This window comes from Rhinopithecus bieti, unplaced genomic scaffold (genome assembly GCF_001698545.2).
Source record: "Rhinopithecus bieti isolate Rb0 unplaced genomic scaffold, ASM169854v2 scaffold_7673, whole genome shotgun sequence".
NCBI lineage: Eukaryota > Metazoa > Chordata > Mammalia > Primates > Cercopithecidae > Rhinopithecus > Rhinopithecus bieti.
Genome location: NW_016806375.1, coordinates 5,733,022 through 5,755,123, shown reverse-complemented (window position 1 = coordinate 5,755,123; position 22,102 = coordinate 5,733,022). Strand labels below are relative to the sequence as shown.

The following is a 22,102-nucleotide window of genomic DNA, read 5'->3' as shown; positions in this document are numbered from 1 at the left end:
CCCAACCCAGGATGTGTCCGTGGAGTGGGAGGGACATCCACCCCAGGAGGGCACACTACTGAGGGGACCACAGAGCAGCTGGAGGGGCTCCCCAGGTCTTGGGGGTCCCTGGCTCTGCCCTCTGCCTGATCAGGAAAACAGTCTTTGCTCTCTGCTGGGAAAGGACTGCCGCTTTGGCCCCCAGCTCTCAGCCACCACCTAGCCCCGGCCACCATCTCCACCACTCCTGGACCCCTGCCTGGCTTCCTGCTGCTCTCTGGCGCCCCACCTCTCCTCTGGCTCATTCTCCACACACCAGCCACAGCTGTCTTCCCGCCACTGCCCTCGGCCACTCTAACCCCTACATAATACCCTTCCACACCCTCATCAGGCTTGTCCCACCAGGGCCTGTTCTGTCCCTTGCCGGACTCCTCTCTTGCCTCTACCACTCCAGACTGGCCTTTCAGTGCTAGGAGAACAAGTGTCCCCTCGGGCCTCAGGGCCTCTGTTCATACTGACCCTTGACCCCTGCCGCCCTTCCCCACTCCCCAGGGCCTTGACTCACATGTCACTTCCTCCTGCAAGGCTTCCCTGACTCCTCCCTCTGGGTCAAATCTCCCTATTCCTGGCCTTTGCCAAGATGTAACTTTACCTTTATTTGTGATTATTTGATTCATACCTGTCCACACCTACCAGACCCCAGCTGTAAGTACTGCAAGGGCAGGGCCTCACTCAGGACCTAACATAGTGTCAGCACAAAGGAGATGTGTTAATACATATTTTTCAAATGGATAAATACATAAAGAAATGAATTTGTATGCCTTTCCAACTTTAAGCCTACCATTTAGGCCTGACAGAACATACTCTTGAAAGTAGAGGGCACCTAGACAGCACCCTTCCCCCAGGATAGGCATCCTTTCCCCAGCATCCCTAACGTGAGACTGACCTCCAGCAGTCACTTACATACCTCCTGTGATGATGAGCTCACTCTCTCTCATGACAGCCCATTTCCTGACAGATGGCCCCTAACAGAGCACTTTCTTAAGTATGGATGGGCTGAAATCCACATCTGTAGCCTGCAGCTTCCTCCCTGAGGTCCCAAGGCTACCCTGTCTTCCTCCCCAGACTCAGACCCCACTCCAGGTCTTCTCTTCCTTCAGTCCAAGCAGTCCCTGTTCTCTCAGCTCAGAAAGTGGAGTTCAGTCCTCTTGGGCCTCTTCTCCCTCCTCTGTGTACTTGCCAATTTCCCACCAATCCCTTGAAAACTTGAGTCCTAAGCAGAGCCCAGAGCTCCAGATGACTTCTGAGAAACATTTCAGCACTGCATCCACTTCCTGACCTGGGAAAGTGGGATCTTCCCTGCTGAGGCAGCCATGTGCTCATCTGTGTCATGTGCTGATCTGCACACATGTGGACAGCCATGTGCTCCCGCAAGGTAGCCAAGGGCTCCACCCGGTCAGCAACAGCCAGGATCTCCCTTCCCCTCTCCTACAAGCAGCCTTCATTTTGCTGCAAACACTGGGCACTACTCGTTTCCTTTCTGAGCCTCAATGCTTCTACCTGTGCAATGGAAAGGGTTCCTCTGAGCAGGAAGTGGAAGGAGCCCTGTGCTGGCTGAGTCTCCGGCTCTATCACATACCAGAGCTCCAGAAGAGCAAGAGTCTCACCAGGGCCAGCTTCCTGGGCGGGTCACCATTGCAGTCACACAGAGGCCAGTGTGTGGAAGGGCCCTGGGCTCAGGTGAATGCTCTGCTGCCACCATCCTGAAATCTTTAATCATTTTCGAACAAGGGACCTTATATTTTTTTATTTTGCTCCAGGCCCAGCAAATTATGTCCTGATCCCGAAACATCTGCCCAGCCCTGAGACGATACCTACCAGCCCTCAGCTAATATGGTGACCCAAGAGAGAGACGGGTTGAACAGATAAGACCCTGATTCTGACCTTCTTTGGGGGACCACACATCTCTGCACAATGAGAGGAACCCAGGAAATGTGGGCCCATCCAATCCCACAGGGTGCTTCTGCACAGTTCCCTGGCACACAGCCCTTGTGGGGAGGGACCCCACCTGACTTCCTGACCCAGAGCCCTGTCCTTCATGCATCCTTCCCCAAATCCCTCAGCCTTGCCCCTACTCCCAGTTCACTGACACCCCCTCAAGTGTTCCCATCCCCCACTCCCCCTTAGGTAGCTATGAAATGTTTGCCAGTCCTTAATATGGGGTGGAGGAACATGTGATGCGTTTAAAATCCCAAGGGGGCTCCAGCCATAATAAACGGATCAGGGCTTTTGGATCCCGATTCACACAAACCAACTGCTAAAAAGACATTTTTGAATCAATTGGAGTACTCTGAATACGAACTGTGTGTTAGGTAATACCCAGGAATTTGTGTTAATTTTGCTAGATGTGATAATGGCATATTATGTAAGAAAATGTCCATGTATTTTAGAGATGCGTGCTGAAGTATGTAGGGGTAAAATGACATGATGTCTGGAATTTGTTTTAAAATACTTCAGAAAAGCGGGGAGTAGATGAAATAAGTGTGACAAAACCTTAATAGTTGTTGAAGCGGGGTGATGGGTACACAGCAGTTCATTATACAATTCTACTTTTGTGTATGCTTGAAACTTCTCAATTAAAAAAGGAGGGTAGAGGGTCATCAAGATAATTTGCTAAAAGTTTCCTGTAATGTCCCCAGAAGACCCCCCCAACAGACACACACACACACACACACACACACACACACACACTCTGCCTTTTGAGAACTTTCTCTAGAAGGCCAACCCAGGCAGTCCCCCAACTGTAAAGAACACTCGTGTATGTATGTGCATATGTGCATTTCCCCAGGGAAAAACATCCACAGCTTCCATGACGAGAGGGGTCGTGACCCCTCCCCGCCGAAAGATTAAGGACCTGCGCTCCTACAGACCGGAGCCCTGTTTGAAGTCTGCGTTGCCCCTCACCTCAAGCTGGTCACTGTGTGAAGTTGGCCAAGAATCCCCCTGGCCCCTGGGTGCTTGTTCCTCCACCTGTAAAATGGGGCTGCAGGGCCGTCCACGCGGCCACTGGAAGGACAAGGTGTTCAGGCCGCTAGGCCGCCCCCTGGCAAGAGATTTCCACTCGCAGCGCGGCCTCCACCCTCGCCCAAGACGCGCCCTCCGCGCCCCCACCCCCTCCAGGCCTTGGCCAGTCCACCTCCCGCTTGGGGCGGCAATTTGTCTCCTTTTGAACCCCCCGCCCCCGATGGGTTTCCCCCTTTGATTCGCGGCCCGGAGGCTTCCCCCCGCTTTGAAATGCAAACCCGCCTCGGCTGGGGCCGCGGGCGGCCCGGAGCTATAAAAGGCCTGGGTGGGGCGGGCGCGGCGGCAGGACAGGCGAGTTCAGGTGAGCGGTTGCTCGTCGTCGGGGCGGCCGGCAGCGGCGGCTCCAGGGCCCAGCATGCGCGGGGGGCCCCGCGGCCACCATGTATGTGGGCTATGTGCTGGCGTGTAACGCCTGGGCCCCTGCCAGGGGCCCAGCCCCAGCCCGGGCTGGCGCAAGCGAACTACGAGGCACCCCTCGCACCCGAAACCCCCGGCGGCCCCCGGCAGTACCCCGACTTCCCAGCTTACTCTTCACGTGGAGGCCAAGCGCCGCGCACCCAGCGCCCCCGAAGGCCTGGGGGCGCCCTTTCCCCCCTGCGCCCAAGGACGACTGGGCCGCCGCCTACGGCCCGGGCCCCGCGGCCCCTGCAGCCAGCCCAGCTCCGCTGGCATTCGGGCCCCCTCTGGACTTTAGCCCGGTGCCTGCGCCCCCTGGGCCCGGCCCGGGCCACCTGGCGCAGCCCCTCGGGGGCCCGGGCACACCATCCTCGCCCGGAGCGCAGAGGCGGACGCCCTACGAATGGATGCGGCGCAGCGTGGCGGCCGGAGGCGGCAGTGGCAGCGGTAAGGACCCCTCCCTCGCCCTGCACCTCTGGACCTGCAGGTGCTCGGGCGCGGCCCAGGCCGCCCCGTGTCTGACCTCTGCTCCGGCCTTGCTCGGGTTCCCGGGAGTGTGGCCCTCCTGTCCGCTCTCGCCCCGGGGGGCTGCTTTTTGAGCTCCCTCTCCTGAGTCTCAGGCTATCGAAGCCTTCAGCAGCACAGCCTAACCCTCTCTCTGTACAAATAGGGAAACCGAGACCCCTTGCGAGTGCGGAAATGCGCCTACGGCCGCGGAGCAAGGCCCGAACTAGAACGCAGGCTCCCAGACGTGTCCCACACTCATTTAGCAACACCGACTCCTTGCTCTTCATCTGCTTCTTCTACTCCTAACCCAACCCTAGGCAAAGGCGGCAAGTTCCCCCCAGAAGGGACGATTCGCTAACTGTGTGAAAAGGGCAGGTGACTTTCCTGGCCAGGGCTGGGTCTCCCCATCATACAGTCAAGAGATTGCTGGGTCATATCCTTCAGGCTGAAAAAGAGCCCTCTTTGGCCAGACTGCGGCGAGGGGTCTGTACCTTACCTTCCCAGGGTCCTCCCTGAACTCTTGACCCCGGGGGAGGGGAAGCGGGAGCAGTGGGAAGGGGGCTACTGTTTGGCTCCTGAGCCTGTGAACCTCCTGCCCCCAGGCAGGCCTCTCTGATCCGCCCTCTTCAAAGGCAGGGGAGGGGGCAGGACAAAGGGCCCAACTTTATTGAGGGGCGGCTTGACCTCCGTTGTGGGTCCCCCCTTTGTCATGTAACTGGCTCTGCCTTAGCTCGGTAGTGACTCCTGTTGGCCGGAAAGTGAACACGATGTTCCATTGTCCCGACTGTGTCCGGCCTGTCCTGACAAAGGCCACCTAGCCTTGGGGGCGGGAAGCTGGCCTGCCCACCCTTTGATGTCCAGCCCCTCCTCCCCTTCCCCCAGCTGGGAATAAGCCTGGGACTTCCCCCACCTCCTCACACTCTTCACCCCGGTCTCCCCACACACCCTCAGCTTGCCTCAGGGCAGATGCTGGGTTGGCCTTGATCAGGAGCTACAGGTTCTGGCCATAATCATATACCCTTCTTGGAAGTCCCAGGGATACAGAACCTCCTATCTGCCTCCAGGGAGGTACAGGGAACCAGACTCTGCCGCTTGCTTCTGTGGCCTTGATTAAATAACAGCTAATGTTTTGGAACACTTACTAACGGACCAGGCATGACATAAGTAAGATCTTGCATGCATTAACTCCTTTAACTCTTAAAACATCATTGTGGGTACTATTATCACCCCCATTTTAAGATGAAGAAACTATGGCATAGAGACTTTTAGTACTTGCCCGAGGACATATAACCCGTAACTAGTGGGGCCGGGATTTGAACCTAGGAGGACTAACCACTAAGTCTGTGCTCTAATTCTCCAGGACAGCTGAAGGAGGATCAGTGCATGCCACTGCCCTCCCAATCCCCACTGACACTGGCCACCAGGTCTTCAGCCTGCCACCAATCCTGGCTAGCCCCTTCTTCCCCCACTTCTGAGCCTCCAGCATTCGAGAATGGACAAACTGGACAGTTAGAGACCACACATCTATACAACAGCTCCTCTTAAATCAGTCATCTTTTCTGGGTTTCAGTTCTACCATCTGTGAAATTAGAGAGAAGGGAGGTTATGCAGTGGTTTGTACCCTTGTTTGAGTTACAAAAGGACTCCTTTGAAAAATCTGCTGAAAGGTACAAATCTTTTTTCTAGGGAAAAAGTGTTGCATCATTGGGCAATTTCAGGGGTTCTGGAGGCTCCCAGAAGCTTTATTCATAAATCCGGGGTTAAGAACCCTGTATTATATGAGAGGAGGTGGTGGCAGCACCAGTGCTCAGGATCCTGCAGTTCCCAGTCTGTGAGGCTCTGGAGAAGGAAGCCTGCGTTTCCTGCTCCTCTGTTGCACTTGCTGCTTCCTGCTTATCTGGTGACTTTGGAGATGAATGGGGAGGTTCCCTATGGGTAGGGACTTGGAGAGAGGCCATCACTGTGTAAGGGAAAAGGAGTGTGTCAATGGGGGTTGGAGGACTGGGGGATCCTGGAGGATCTTCTGTACAAATCACCTCGTGCCTCTGGGCACGAGAGCTGCTGAGCCTGGCTCATCCTCTGGTCTCAAAAGTCGCTTGAAAACTGTTGTCTGCAGGCAGATGAGTCTGCCGTACGCAAAAAAGCATTTCCCTCCTTGTTCTCTGAGAGTAGAGGGAAAGGCAGAAGGAGGTCTGGGGGTTCCCAAGGCTCCAGGAAAGGGACTGCCTAGGAGCCAGGTTAGCCCCCTTCTGCAGAGGATGTGGGAACCCTGACCTTGAAGCTAGAAGGTGCTGCCTCTCTATCCTGAAGTGGGAGCAGAATTGGGTTGAAACTGTTGACTGTCCCTGAAAGAGAGGCCAAGCCCCTCCTGTCTTTGGCCTCAGTTTCTCCTTCTGGGCAATGAAGGCACAGGGTTTCCAGGGGCAGTTCCTGTGCAATGCTGCTGTCCAGGACAGCTGAAGGAGGATCAGTGCATGCCACTGCCCTCCCAATCCCCACTGACACTGGCCACCAGGTCTTCAGCCTGCCACCAATCCTGGCTAGCCCCTTCTTCCCCCACTTCTGAGCCTCCAGCATTCGAGAATGGACAAACTGGACAGTTAGAGACCACACATGTAGATGAGGAAACCCAGGTACAGACTGTGAGGAATGTTCCAGTTTCACACAAGCGGGGCTGAGCTGGGCTCGATGTCAGAAGTATTGGTTTAGAATTTTCCTGTGGTTTCCCATCATATGTAGGATAAACCCCACATTCCTTCCTGAGGTCTATAAGACTACAGCATTTGCACCTGCCTGCCTCCCTGACCTAATCCCTGGCTGCTCTCACCTTGGCTTTCAAGCTCTAGCTGTTCCAGACTTCTTTTAGTTTCTCAGACCTGCCAAGTCCTACTGCAGCGCTTGTGCACATGCTGTTCTCTCTTCCAGGAAAGCTCTTTCCCCTGATTCTTTGCAAGAGTGGATCCTTCTTACCCTTCAGATCTTAGTTTAATCATCACCTCCTCTGTGAAGCCCTCCACCATTTCCCAAAGTGGACTCCCCGCTACAACCATCACGAATCTTTGCTGTGTTTCCTTCAGAGCACTAATTCCAGTCTACTCACTTCCTTACACTTGTTTCTACGTTGTCCATTCCCATGAGGTCCAGAGCTATGTCTGCTTAACCCACCACTGCATCCTGGCACCCAGCTCAGTGCATGGCATTTAGTAGGTGCTCAATATATTTTGTTGAGTGAATGAACAGAGCAAGTGTGAGGGACAAAAGTTATCTCTGGGGAACGGGGGGGTGGGTGAGATCTTAGCTTTCACACAGGTTTCTGAGGTCCCAGTCCTAGGACTGGGACCTGTGACTGTCCAGCCAAGCAGTTCAGGTCAGTGGAAACCTGGCTGCCTCTGTCTCTCCACTTGGATGGTTCCCCGACTCACGTGGGGAAGTGGGGTTGCTGAGGCTGGGACTGAGACTTCAGCTTCTTCTAAGTAGGGGGCGGTGACAATGGGAAAGATGAGAGAGAGGCTGTTGGGCTTCAACCAGTCTCCGATTCCTAAAGACAATATTAATCAGTTCTGAGTGATCAGTATCATTTGACTGAGGCCAGGATAGGAAATGACTACAAGACATTGTTTTTTTTTCCTTTTCTCTTTGTGTTTTCATGAGGTGGGTTTTAAATATCAGCATTTTCACTAGGAGGGTTACACATCATCCTTCTGTGGAAGGCTCAGCCTCCAATTCCTTTGAATAAACCTGCTCCACAGGTTAATAGCCCATTGGGGTGGCTGAGGTCTCAGGACTAGGGAGACGTTCACGTGGATGAGACTGTGGGAGCAAGGTTTAGATCTTGGTCCAACTTCGTCAGCTTTCAGATGGGGAAACTGAGGCCCACGAAGGGCATGAATGCTCCCTTCCCCCCACATTGCAGGCCCTCTCCCTTGGCCCATTGCCACAGCCACCAGCCTGTTCTCTCACCTTCAGCCTCTCTGTGATGTTCCAGCTGTCTTCTAAAACCATTGCCATATTTACCTTCTCAAGGCACATGCCCTACTCAGGAGCATTCTGTGGCTCCCTACTGACATGGAATTGCCATTTCATTTTATGCCATTTCTTTGTTGTAAAATCTAGCTCCATTTCTGTGGCAATCAGAGCCTTCTTGAGAACTAGCCTCAACCATCTATTGAAGCCATTCTCCTGCTACTTTGACTAGATAAGTTAAGAGCCAGGGCTTGGGAGTCTCAGACCTGGAATTGAATTTCCATAAGAAGCTATATAGCTTCGGGCAAGTTAATTTGGATCATTTCTCCGAGCCTGGGCTTCTCCATTGTAACAGGATAATAATAGGATTGCATCTGGAAAGAGATGCCTGCAAAGCACCACCCTGCAGCTAGCACACAGTAGTTGCTTAGGGCATCGGTGCCTGTGACCACCTCAACCAGTCCTCAGCAGGTGCACTGGAGCACAGACCTCAAACTCCCTGCCTCTCCAGTCTGGTCCCTCGACCTGCATTGCCCTCCCTTCCGTCTCCTGCTCAAATGCTGCTCAGAGAACCTGCTCGTCACCAGCTCAAATGCTGTTCCTTCTCCAAGGCTGTCTCCTGTAGGAAGCCCTCCCTAATTCCTCTCTCCTAAGCATTGTATCAGGCCCTTGTTTTCATGACACTTACCACTGACTCTCTACTTTCATTGTCTTATTTATGCCTGCCACTTACCATCTGTAGTCCCTCGAGGACCAGTCCTAATCAGTCCCATCCTCACCCTGCCTTGCACATAGTAGGAGCTCGCGAGAGAGCAAATAACTGTGGCATTGGCTAAATCTTTACTGCATGCCAGGCACTGTGCCAAGAACTTTGCGTAGGTGATCTCACTTAAGTCTCATGATAGCCCTGAGTGGTGTAAGGATCTAGTATTAGACTCATTTTATAGATCAGGATAATGAGACGTAGAGAGGGTAAGGTAGCCTGCCCAAGCTCACACAGCGAGGACATGGCAGCACCGTGTTTACACCCAGTCTACAGCCCAGCAAGCATCTATGAAATAAAGCCACACACTCAGGAAGGGGAGCCCGAGACCCCCCCTTCCCCATGGACATTCCAAGCCAGGTGGGGGGAAAAGGAGGCCAGGCAGGGGATGTACTGTAAGAGGCTGGGGGAGGAGGGCGGCCCAGCAGGGGCCAGGCTGTTTAGAACTGATTCTCCAGGCAGAAGCTACATTTGACACCTCATCGCTCAGATGTAGCTGGGAAAGGGAATGACCCAGTTAGAAGGTGGCAGAAGGCTTTTTTTTGGTTGGGTGTTTTCTCCCTGCTGCTTTGGCAGATATTGCTGCTTAGAGCTTAGGGAATCATTGTGAAGGTCCAAAATGGTTTGTTAGCAGCAGGGTCTGGCGGGTCTGTAGGAAGTTATCTTAATGGGCCAGCCTCTCAGGTTTCTGTGTTGGAGCTCCCGGGATGTGGAAACCACATTCACATCTGGAGTCAGGGCCATCACCATGTTAGCATGACAGACCCTCCCCCTGCCACACTCACCCCTCAGGCTTGTGGGGGCACCCCACATGGATCCCCCCATCAACAGAAAGAAGGAGCAAGCTAGGCTCCACACCCTCCCATGGCTTCCTGTTGCTCTTGAAACCAAATCCAAATCCCTCTGCCACAGAATCTGCTGGCCTCTCCAGCCTCATCTTGTGCCTCTCTCATTCATTCATTCAATCAGGCAAGCAGTAATACTCTGTGAGTGTCTTCTGTCCTGAACTTGCTCCTAGGCATTGGAGATGATGGCCTGAACAAGGCAGACGGGTCCAACCTGCGCACAGAGAGCTGCCCTCTCTGCCCTCACTCTGCTCCTCCCTGCCTGGGGGCCTTTGCACATGCTGCTCACCCTCCCTGGAATCTCCTTCCCTGTTCATGACATGGAAGCCTCCTTCTCAACCTCAGGTCTTGGCTTAAATGTGGCCTGTTCCTGGAGACCTCCCCCAGCTAAGTAAAGTAGGGTTCTTCCCCCCACCTCCCCACTCAGTTTAGCTCATTACTCACTTTCCTTCCTACTACTAATCGCAGTTTGTCATTATTTCATTTGTTTGTTTGTTTTTAATCTACCTCCCCTGCCATGAAGGAGGTAAGGAACTATTTATCAAATAAGTACTGTGCAGTTATTATGGTAATCATAATGCGAACCAGCATCGATTGGGTGCTCAGTGTGTTCAGCATTTTTTCAAATGCAGGATTTCTGTCCCCAGAACAGTACATTTCTTCTCCATCAGATGAGTGGCTCAGACTAAACTTTAGGAGCAATGGAGATGGACAGAAGGCTGTGCTTTGGAGGCTGAGCCGCCAGCTGCTGGGGTGGACGTGGGGAGCAAGGGAGACAGGACTCAGAGGTGCCACCTTGGATTTGATCTGAATGGCTGGAGGATGGAGGTGCTGTTTATGGAGTTAAGGAAGCAGAGGAAGTAGCAGGTTTGTTTTATGTATTCAACAAGGATTCATTAAGTATTCACTGTGTCAGGCACGTGATAGGTGCTGGTGAGCTAAATGGCATGGCCCTACCCTCAAAGAGCATTCAGGGAGCCGAGGCCTAAGGGAAGGGTCTTCACCAAGGTCACACAGCCAGCGTCGGGGAGAAAGAGGCTGGAGGCAGAGCTCCTCACTGCAGCCCCACCTCAAATGTGAGACTTCGGGAGCCACGCCTGCAGTGGAGTAGCAAGGGCTTCACTCTCAGACTAGACTAGTGGAAGATGGCCAGGTTGCAGTGGCCTGGAAACTCCACCAGGAAACAGTCCAGAGAGGCCTCAAGTTCTTCAGCCTAGGAGAAGACCTGAAGGGATGCAGTCGCTGTTTGTAAATCTTGAAGGGCTGTCTTGGGCTCAGGGTGCCCCTGTGGAAAAACTCAGGAAGGATATAAATGGGTGGCAGATGCAAGAACTGGCTGCTTTGCAGCTAGTAGGCGTGTGTTGCAGTGTGGGCGTCCGGACCCTGGTAGGAGTTTGATCTAGCAGTGTTTGTCCAGTAGGACTTTCTGCCAGGATGGAAATGCTCTGTATCTGTGCTGCCCAGTAGGCAGTCACCAGCTGCATGTGACTGTTGAACGCTTGAAATGACTGGTGTGACTAAGAAACAGAATTTTACATTTTATTTAATCAATGTGGCTAGTTGCTGTCATATTGGACAGTGCAGAAAAATCCATCTCAAGAGTTCCCAGAATGGAAATCCATTCTGCATAAGCTCCTTGTTCTTGCATTGAGGAATCTCTCCTGCCTTTTTTTTTTCTTTTTGAGTTGGAGTTTTGCTCTTGTCGCCCAGGCTGGAGTGCAGTGGCGCAATCTCGGCTCAGTGCAACTTCCGCTTCCTGGATTCAAGCGATTCTCCTGCCTCAGCCTCAGGAGCAACCGGGATTACAAGCACTCGCCATCGTACCCAGCTAATTATTGTATTTTTAGTAGAGACAGAGTTTCATCATGTTGGTGGTCAGGCTGGTCTCGAACTCCTGACCTCAGGTGATCCACCCGCCTCAGCCTGCCAAACTGCTAGGATTACAGGCATGAGCCACCGCACCCGGCCTCTCTCCTGCCTCTTTCAGCTTCTTTGTCTCTGTAGTATCATCATCTTCATCATCACAGTTTTTATTAATAAGTGCTTTGTTAAGTAGGTTATCACTTTGGTCTCCATAACTACCATATAAAGAAAGCATTCAGGTCTTCATTTTGAAGATAAATAAACTGAAACTCAAAGAGGTCCAGTGACTTGCCCAGGAACATACCACTGTCACATGGCCAGACTGGGGGAGAGCCACCGGTCTCTGACTCTAAAGTCCCTTACTCTTTGCTGCCTCCCAAAGCTGGGTCAGATTGTGGACCTTGATGAAGAAGATAGGACAGCAGATGATGCAAAGGTGGCCCTGGAGGAGGAGGGTGCAGAGATGATGAAGAACTCTAACTAGGAAGGAGGGTGACAGTGGGGAGGAGAATCTGGCTAAGGCTGCAGGACTCCCAAAATGGCTGGCCTGGCCATTGTCCCCCTTTCCCCACTCCCACGCCAGCTTCATCCCTGCTAGGGCTTGAGTGAGGAACCATGATATTAGCAGCCTGGGACTGCCAGATCAGCCAAGACAAGCACCCAGTTGTGGGTCAGGCAGAAAACCTGATGTCCCAGGAAAGGCATCCATCCATTGTAGAGCTGGTGAGGTTAGGGCACAGTGGAGGGCCCTCCCCATGGTGGTACAGATGGGGAAACAGGCCCAAATAAGGGATCACATGTCCAGCTGGTGGGCCAGCCAGATCTCCCCACTCCCAGGCCAGTGTGTTCTTGGCCCTGTGGCTCCCCATTAGGCGACATTCCTCTCTCTCATGACGGACTCCACCAACATGCCCGCTTCTGCAAATAGCTGTTTTCTCCTTTTTGTCTCCATAGCTTTTTACCCTTTCCAGACTGCTCTCACAGCCATTCTGTTCCCCAGGCAGAGGAAGGAAAGTCCAGGGAAGTTCGGTCACTTGTCAAGTCCTTCAACTAAGATGGCCAGGCTGGACCACAGCCCAGGTCTCTGCCACCAGGCAAGGTCTGGAAGCTTGCCCCGAACACCCAGCCCTTCCCAAACCTCAGTAGAGTGTGATGCTGCTACAGTTTAGGCCCCTCACCAGAAGCGCCACCGCCTCTGAGCTGGCCCACGTCCTGCCACCCTTGTAGCGCTCCTACAAGTATTATCTGGGGTGAGGAGATCAGTTCTCCTGAGCCCCTCTCTCCCACCTTTTCATTTGCTTATTGGCCCTGCAGTCATCCACATCAAGTGACCTATAAGCTCTCTGGACTTGCTTCCTTATCTTGGAAAAGGGGGCTCTTTGCAATAGGATTCTATGGCGACCCTATTCCCACCTCCCCTGACCCCTCCTGCCAAAAGCCCTATGCCCTTCCATTTGTCATTCCCAGGCTGGCATCACAGACATGGGTGAACTCCCCATCGCCTCTTGCTGCATGCAGTGTGGGTCTCTGAGAGACGTGGCTGGAGGGTGTGCAGGGCATGTGCTCCCTGCGGGGGTTGCCTGGGGTGGCAGGCAGCAAGGTGGCAGGAGCGGGGCTTACAGCTGCAAAGAGGGCTTAAAGCTTCAGAGTCTCGAGGGCACTTGAACTGGTGCACAGGCAAAACCAAGGCCCAGAGGAGAGGAGGAACTAATTCTAGGCCACACAGACGGCATGGAACTGGGACCAGGACCCACTGACTTCTGAGCTGGTGGTTCAGAATCCACAGGGGCATTGTTAAAGATGACAGAGAAATTAGGATGCAGTAGATCTGGAGTGGGGCCTGGGAATCTGTATTTTTCGCAAGCCCTTGTGTGTACAGATGTGCATGACTGTGTGCATGTGTGTATTAGAGGTTAGGATCTTGAAGCACAGCCAGTTGGGGCTGGACCACTCAGGGAGGAGTCACAAAGGTTTTTGGAGCTAGATTTGTGGTCCAGGCCTGGGGGGCCAAAGCTGGTCATCCCCCAGGGCCACACACCCAGCAGGAAGAGGGCAAAGGAAGTGCTGACCTAGGGGCCATTTGATTGTGCTGGAGCAGAGGCCACACTCTGTCCTTGCTTGGCCTAGGCTGGATGGGGAGCCCCCCCTGCAGGCCACCGTGGCTCCTGTCCCCATCCTCCAGCTGGGCAGGCCCAGTGTCTAGACTCTCAGACTGTCAAGTTGGTCTTAGAATTGTTTCAGCTACAATAACAAACACAATCAGAGAATCAATAAACATTGGGAGGTTCACGTTTCCAAGTTGGAAGGGACCTTATAAGTAAACGGTCATTTCTAGCAGATCGCCCATTGCACAGATCCATTTCCTGGCATTCCTGCCAGATGGTCATCCCACCACTGTTGGAAGCAAGTAAGATCTGCCTTTCCCCGTGCACCTCCTGCATGCCAGGTACTGTGCTAGACATTGTCCATCTATCTCAAGTGAGCCCCTCTATGCTGCAGGGTTGGAGAGGACTATAAGAAACCTTGTACCATTTGATTGATAGGTTCTACTGCTGTTTCTGAGGCCAGATAGACCTGGTTTTGAATCCCACTTGCCTGATGCATGGTCCTCTCTGACCCTGAGTTTTCTCATCTGTAAAATAGAGTTAATAGTCCCCAACTCCATGGGTCATTGAGAGATGTATGCAAAGGGCCCGGCACGTGGACGTGTTGGCTATTATTAGAATATTAATTTTCCCCATTTTACAAATTCAGAGAATGAGGCTCAGAGAGGTGGGGAGACTGTCCTAGGTTACCCAGCTGGTAAGAAGCTGCACTCCACAAGCCCAGAGGTTTGGTTTCAATGACATCCAGGAGCTCTGGGCTCCAGTCCCAGCTATGGGCTGGAACTCCTGACTGCCCTAAGACACCTCTGGAGTCACAGAGTGTACCTCTGTTGGGCTCCACAGCCCCTCTCCAGAGCCCAGAGAGGGGTGACAAAGTCTGTGGGCCAGGTCTTCACTGGCAGCCTTGCCAAGACAGAGAGGAGTAATTGTGCAGCTAAAGCCCAACCAACCACATGTTAGGGTCACCTGGAAAACTATTCAAGTACCAAGTTTTGAGCCCCATTTGAGCCCCACTGAATTTGAATTTCTGGGGCCAGAATCTGTGCTTTGAAAAAGCTTCCCAGGCAGTTCCAAGGCTGCTGGTCAGGCATGGGGAGCCATTGGCCTGTACTGTGCATGCTTTAGGGGACGGGAGTTTGCTACCTCCCGTGGTGGCCTGATCCATATGGATGGGACATTCTGCACATCCCAAAACTGGAGAAAGAAAGCCTCCCATTTCGGTGAGATACCCAAGGCTCTTCCCCTCTGTGCTCACCCCTGAAGAGCTGAAGGGGCTCCCCATTCTCCCTCCCACCCATTCACACGGGCCTCTGGCCCAGAGGATTACTCATTAGGTGGCTGGGAGTGGCCAGCCCCTCAGCAGACACCTGTTATAGGAGCCTGGACTTCCCCCTTAGCTCCAGCGTCCCAGGGGCCTGTAAATAATTCATCCTGGGCCCTCTCCCCATCCCACTGCTCTCATGCACCTCCCTGCCCCCTCCTTTCCAGGCTTCAGAGGTGTCTTAGGGCAGTAGGGAGTTCCAGCCCAGAGCTGGGACTGGAGCCCAGGGTTCCTGGCTGTCATTAAAAATATGAATTCACACATACACTTGGTAAAGATTTAAAAACCCCAAAGTCTCCCTCCTACCTGTGGCTTTCCAAACTCCAGTGCCCTTCCCAGAGGCAGCCCCTATTACTGGCTTCTTGTATATTCTTTCAGAAAGAACTGTATGGGTGCACAGATGTTTGGGTATGTGTGTGTCTCCCCCGTTTTTATACCATTACTATTTACACTATTCTGTCTTGCTTTTTTTTTTTTTTTTTTACACATCTTAGAAATTGCTCCATATTGAGACATATGGGGTTTTGAAATTTCTTTTTAATGACTGCATAATGCTCCTCTCCATGAATGCACCATCCCTTCTCTCACCAGCTTTCTTCTTGTACACATGTTTGTTGTCTTTTGTCTTGTGCTATCAGAAACAGATGGAGCTTTGGGCAGCTCTTGGTAGGATCAGTTGCTGGAAATGGGATTCTTGGGTCAGAGGGTATGTGCCTGTTAAATGAGGCTAGATATCGCCAAGTTGGGCGCTAAGGAGGATGTTTCAGTTCTCACTCCTGGAACAGCATATGGGATTCCCCGGTTTCTGAGCCACACAGTGTGATAGCAAACATTTTGTTCTTTGGCAGAACCATTTTCTTGCACTAAAATTGTGTGTTTCAAGCAGCTCCACCAGAGAGAAGTTGGCCAATGGGTTCCTGAGCCCACCAGCTCCTCTCCAGAGCCCAAAGAGGGGTGACAAGGCCTGTGGGCCAGGTCTTTACTGGCAGCCTTGCCAGGACAGAGAGGAGTAATTGTGCAGCTAAACCCTATCTCCATCTGGTCTCACTCCTGACCCCCTCACTTGTGGAAGAGCTGGGCCTGAGGTCAGGACACCTAAGACTTGGTTCATACCATGACCAGTCAGGATGGCCCTCTGCAGGTGCCCTTTCAGAGCCCATTTCCCCCCACCTATGAAATGGCTGTCATGGGTCTGGGCTTGCTCATCAGAAGAGGCAGGAGTGGGTGCTAGGACTCTACGGAAAAGGCACCTTCAGGACCACTGCCTATGATCTCTAGGCCAAGGTCTGGGTGGGCAGGGAGCCTCATGCCCTGCCTCAGGCCCGTCCTCCTGGGGGTGGCTGTGAGTCCTCTGGGCATTTTAAGGGCCTCCAGCCTGGGGCTCTCAGTGGCCTTCCCTCACCATGGTCTGGGCTCTGCTTTCTCAGAAGTAGCAATGGAAGGGTGGTCTGCTGTTTAAGCTTCTGTTACCAACACTTTGGGGGCTCCATGGCAGACTCAGTGGGCCCTAAATTTGGCAGCATGAGGAGTTGTGCCCTGGAGAGGCAGCAAGAGCTCTAGAGCAGGGGGCATGGCCTTGGGCAGGCCTGTACTGCCCGGGCCTCAGTGACCCTGACTACACAGGGAGGCTGGACTAGAAGGGCTCACCAGGCCTCTTCCTTGGCCCTCCAGCTGCCATGCAACCATTGCGAGCCCCAGTCTCTTCCTCAGTAAAGTGGGAGGAGACCAAACTCTGACAACCACTTCCGGCTTTAGGGATTCAGAGCCGTGTTGGTCTCCAGTGCTGGTGGCATTAGGCAGAACTGTTTTTGAGCCGGCTTTGCATTTTCTAGGCCAAGGAGGGGCCCTATCTGGAGCCAAGGCCTGGGCAGCCACTCCCTTATCCCTTTCCTGGGGCCAAGCCTGGCTGAAGGCCGAGGCTCTCCCGTGCTATGCTAGGCAGCGAACTGAGGTCAGTGGACGTGGAAGCGTCCGGTGCGGTTCCTCTGCTCTGGCAGGAAACTCAGGGAAAAGCTGCCCAGGAACATCTGCTGTCTCCCATTCTCCACAAAGCCATTTGGCTCACGGGGAGCCCAGTGGCTGTCCTGCCAAGCTGCGTGGGCTTGGTGGAGTGGGACAGGCGTCAGAATGGGGGAGGGTAGATGGTTAGTGCAGGGGTGCCGAGGGACAGGCAGGACCAGGGCTGAGACCCAAGAAGGTGAAGGCTGGGCTGTGGTGGGGGCACTTGGGAGAGGCAGGAGGGGTTGATGGTCTTTCAGAGACCCACCATGCCTGGGTGGGAGCGTGTGTGGGTCTGGAAGTGCTTGCATGCGCCTCCTATTTATAGCCACGTGCTCAGCTTCTTATAAAGGAAATTGGTGCTTAGCCAGGCCCAACACCAGCCCAGGCCAAGCATGACTCCCAGTATTCTCTCCAGACAGACCTCTGATCAGAGTCCCAAAGAAAGCCCTGATATTAACCTCAGCTCTGGGCCCCAGGCTGAGCACCGTAACAAAGCCAAGCCACCGCCCTCTCTCCTGGGTTATGGCAGCTCTCCCTGCACTTCCCCTTCCTCCTACAAATCTATTCTCCATGCACTAGCCAGAGTAATATTAAAACCTACATCAGACTTCATGTCTCCTCTGCTCAGAATCCTGCAGTGGCTCCTGTCCCAGACACAGGAAAACCCAGAGTCTCTCCCTTTGTCTCCTGTCCCAACCCCTTCTCACTGTACCTCAGCTTCCTCACAGTTCCTCACTGTCAGACAGCAGTCAGACAGCAGGCATGCCCCACCTCAGGGCCTTTGCACTTGCTGTTCCCTCTGCCTAGAACCCTCTCCCCAGACGTCTGCATGACTCTTTTTTTTTTTCTTTTTCTTGAGATGGAGTCTCACTCGGTCACCCAGGCTGGAGTGCAGTGGTGTAATCTAGGCTCGCCGCAACCTCCACCTCCCAGGTTCAAGCAATTCTCCTGTTCCCCTGCCTCAGTCTCCCGGGTAGCTGGGATTACAGATGTATGCCACCACGCCCAGCTAATTTTTGTATTTTTTAGTAGAGATGGGGTTTCACCATGTTGGCCAGGCTAGTCTTGAACTCCTGACCTCAGGTGATCCACCTGCCTCAGCCTCCCATAAAGTGCTGGGATTACAGGTGTAAACCACCATGCCCGGCCCTGCATGACTCTTTCCTGTACCTCCTTTAGAGCTTTGCTGAAATTTTGTATTTTTTAGTAGAGATGGGGTTTCACCATATTGGCCAGGCTGGTCTCGAACTCCTGACCTCAGGTGATCCACCTGCCTCAGCCTCCCATAAAGTGCTGGGATTACAGGTGTAAACCACCACGCCCGGCCCTGCATGACTCTTTCCTGTACCTCCTTTAGAGCTTTGCTGAAATTCCCCTTCTCAGGAAGGCCTTCAACAGCACATTCTGTTTAAAATCACAACCCGGCCGGGCGCGGTGGCTCAAGCCTGTAATCCCAGCACTTTGGGAGGCCGAGATGGGCGGATCACGAGGTCAGGAGATCGAGACCATCCTGGCTAACATGGTGAAACCCCGTCTCTACTAAAAAATAGAAAAAACTAGCTGGGCGAGGTGGCGGGCGCCTGTAGTCCCAGCTACTTCGGAGGCTGAGGCAGGAGAATGGCGTAAACCCAGGAGGCGGAGCTTGCAGTGAGCTGAGATCCGGCCACTGCACTCCAGCCCGGGCGACAGAGCGAGACTCCGTCTCAAAAAAAAAAAAAAAATCACAACCCGTCTCCTCCCTAAATTCCTGATCCTCCTTCCCTGCCTCCTTTTCTCCTGAAACACTTATCAATTAGTGTATCAAATATTTTATATGTTTATTTTTCTTTTCATTCATTTCCCTCCCTAGAACCTAAGCATCATGAGGACAGGCGCTTTATTTTGCTCAGTGTTGTAGCCCAGTGCTTGACTCACAGCAGGAGCTCAGTGAGGATCTGTGGGATGAGCTGTATCTCTCCTGCCCGGTGCCTGGACACAGAGGGAAGTGTGGACGGCTTGGGCAGACCAGCCTGCGGCCCCTCGTGCAGGCCCAGTTCAGAGCTTGGTATCGTGAGCCAGAACCTTTGAGCTAACTGACAGGTCCTAGGGGTCCACTGTCCACCAGCAGCCCCAGTCCTCCTTGACTGATGTTGAGGCCATCCCCAGCCATTGGGAAGGAACTAGGGAGCCCACACCTGGGACAGTTGCAGATTCTTTCTGCTTCCGCCTCTACTTGTAGTGGCTCTTCCCTTCTCTCTTCTCTTGCACAGGAGGAAGGAGCAGCTGCCATCTCATTAGTCTTAATCACTCTTGCCTGCCCAGTATCCCCTCCGTGTCTCCAGAATTCAAACCCATCTGATATCTGACCACAGAGTCAAAACCACCTGAAGAGTTTGTTAAAAATGCAGATTCCACCCCCAGGCTTTCTGATTAACTGGTCAGGGATGCGCCAAAGCTGTGTTCTTCACAAGCTCCTGGAGAATGGCTGCTGTGCAGCCACATATGGAAGCTGCTGGTTTAAAGCTGTTGGAGCTGGCCTTCAGAATAGGGCTCTGGGTCAGGAGACCTGGGTTGAAGCTGCAGCTCCATCAGCAGCCTGCTGTTTAACCCTGACCTTGTTGCTTTCCCCACTTCACTGCCTCCCTGATGGGCATGGGAGGAGCACTTGCCTCCCAGACTGTGAGTCTGTGGGTCTGAGTGTGGGAAATGACTGTTTTCCCTCAGCCTGGGGTATATGTCTTTCCCCAGCTCAGGGTCCTACTTCAGGGAACCTGGATTGTCTTCCTCCTAGGGGTCCTACCTGGGCCTTTTTTGCAGCCTCCTCCTCCCAACTCACCTTCCTTCCTGGCTTCTTCTGCTTCTCAGGTAAGACTCGGACCAAGGACAAGTACCGCGTTGTCTACACTGACCACCAACGCCTGGAGCTGGAGAAGGAGTTTCATTACAGCCGTTACATCACAATCCGGCGGAAATCAGAGCTGGCTGCCAATCTGGGGCTCACTGAACGGCAGGTGTGTCTGTCATCCTATCTCAGCCATAGGAGCAGTGCGAGGACTCTGGTCTCTAGGCTGCCAGGCAGATGACAGAGCTCAGTAGAAGGAAAACAGAGAGGTTGAGTCTCCAGGCCATTGTCACACGGCACAGCAGAAACTGAGGTGCTACCAGCACCCTCCCTTAACAAAACCAATATCCTTGCCCCCAAAGGCAGGGGTAAGGGGATCTGATTAGCCACAGGCTATAGCAGGCTATGATTAGTGCTGTAGAAGGTGCACGTGCTATTTACATTAGGGGAGCAGTCACAGGGAAAACAGGGAAGGCTTCCTGGAAGAAGCATGGCCTGGGAAGATGGAAAGGGGGAAGGTTACAGAGAAGGGCATCTCCAGGGTAGGGGTGCAGGGTCTAGAAGGGGAGAATGAATTCAGGGTCCATGTGGTCTGGGAGACTGGAAAGGAGATAAGCCACAAAGCCACATGGAGAAATAGGGGCTCACTGTCCTCATCTCTCCTTCTTGTGCTCTCTCCTTCACTCTCTCCCCGCTGCCCACTGCATCTCTGTCTTCCAACCCCACAGGTGAAGATCTGGTTCCAAAACCGGCGGGCAAAGGAGCGCAAAGTGAACAAGAAGAAACAGCAGCAGCAACAGCCCCCACAGCCACCGACGGCCCACGACATCACGGCCACCCCAGGCGGGCCGTCCCTGGGGGGCCTGTGCCCCAGCAACACTAGCCTCCTGGCCACCTCCTCCCCAATGCCTGTCAAAGAGGAGTTTCTGCCATAGCCCCATGCCCAGCCTGTGTGCCAGGAGACCTGGGGACTTGGGGGCTGGGAGTGTGGTTCCTGTGGGCCCAGGAGGTCTGGGCCGAGTCTCAGCCCTGACCTTCTGGGACATGGTGGACAGTCACCTATCCACCCTCTGCATCCCCTTGGCCCATCTGTGCAGTAAGCCTGTTGGATAAAGACCTTCCAGCTCCTGTGTTCTAGACCTCTGAGGGATAAGAGAGTCCAGGGTGGATGATCTCAACCGCCCATGGGCATCTCAAGCCCCAAATTGTTGGGGGAGGGGCCTAGACAAGGCTTCAGGCCCTACCTCCTCCTCCATACGTTCAGAGGTGCAGCTGGAGGCTCCTGTGGGGACCAGACTGATCCTGGAGAAAAGGGATGGAGCTAAAAAAGACGAATGCTTGCAGAGCATGACCTGAGGAGGGAGGAATGTGGTCACCTCACAATTGCCTCTTCCTGCAGCCTCACCTCTACCTGCCCCCATCATAAGGGCGCTGAGCCCTCCCCAGGCTGGATGCTAAGCACAAAACCCATAGCACTGGGCTCTGATGACTGCTCCACGGGGTTGCAGAATCACAACCCTCATGATCATTCTCATTGAGGCCTCTGGATTGAGAGGGAGGCCCTGGGAGAAAAGAAGGGGGCAGAGTCTACCCTACCTGGTTTCTACACCCCCACCAGGCTGTCCATCAGGGCCCAGGGAGCCCCCAGAGGACTTTTTCCAGACCAAGCAGAGCTCACAGCTGGACAGGTGTTGTATATAGAGTGGAATCTCTTGGATGCAGCTTCAAGAATAAATTTTCTTCTCTTTTCAAAATGCATAAAAATCATTATACATAGCATTAAAGAAACATTTTTGAGAAGTACAAATCATCCTCACCTTCCCCAGCAATTGTGTATTCCTTTCCCGTTTGTTTAGGCCCACAACAAGGTCACCTTTAAAATACATTTGAAAGATCAAAACAGAACACTATTCGAGTAGGTCTATGAGACTATGTAAAAATGTAAGCGGATCGTCAGACTCAACATACCAGTCTTCTGAATTTTTCAGGTATGTTCAGGTTTTTCTTTCAATAGATGACATTCATTGCTCACCCCCATGTGCCACGCATGGCTGGGCCTGGAAAGCACACAGTCCTTGTCCCCTAGACTGGAGGAGGGATGTGAGGGCATGGCCTGGGAAGATGTGGAGGGGGAAGGTTACGGAGAAGGGCATCTCCAGGGTAGGGGAGCAAGATCTAGAGGGGAGAATGCATTCAGGGTATATGTGGTCTGGGCAGCTGGAGCAGGAGAGAAGCTACAAAGCCCCCCTCAGGGTCTCACTTCAGGGATCCTGAATTGCTCTTCAGAAGTCCCCAGTTCAGTGGGGAAGACTGCCATGCACACAGACGACACTAATATAACAGGATAAGGGCCAATCAGAGCTGTGCTCTGAGCATCAAGGGAGCCAGAGCATCCAGCGAGAGCAGAGCACACACCTACCTTATCCTGGAAGGCTTCCTGGAGGAGGTAATGTT

At 53.3% G+C, this 22,102-nt stretch overlaps 1 protein-coding gene across 1 annotated transcript; it reads left to right on the top strand.

Annotated features, from left to right (window-relative positions):
- Window positions 1-3,443: 3,443 nt before the first annotated feature.
- CDX1 (caudal type homeobox 1) lies at window positions 3,444-21,550 on the top strand. Its single transcript, XM_017875851.1, has 3 exons — window positions 3,444-3,906; window positions 19,672-19,817; window positions 20,377-21,550. Exons 1-3 carry the CDS (start codon window positions 3,444-3,446, stop codon window positions 20,581-20,583), a joined length of 816 nt encoding a protein of 271 aa, XP_017731340.1. The 3' UTR covers window positions 20,584-21,550.
- The last annotated feature ends 552 nt before the right edge of the window (window positions 21,551-22,102 follow it).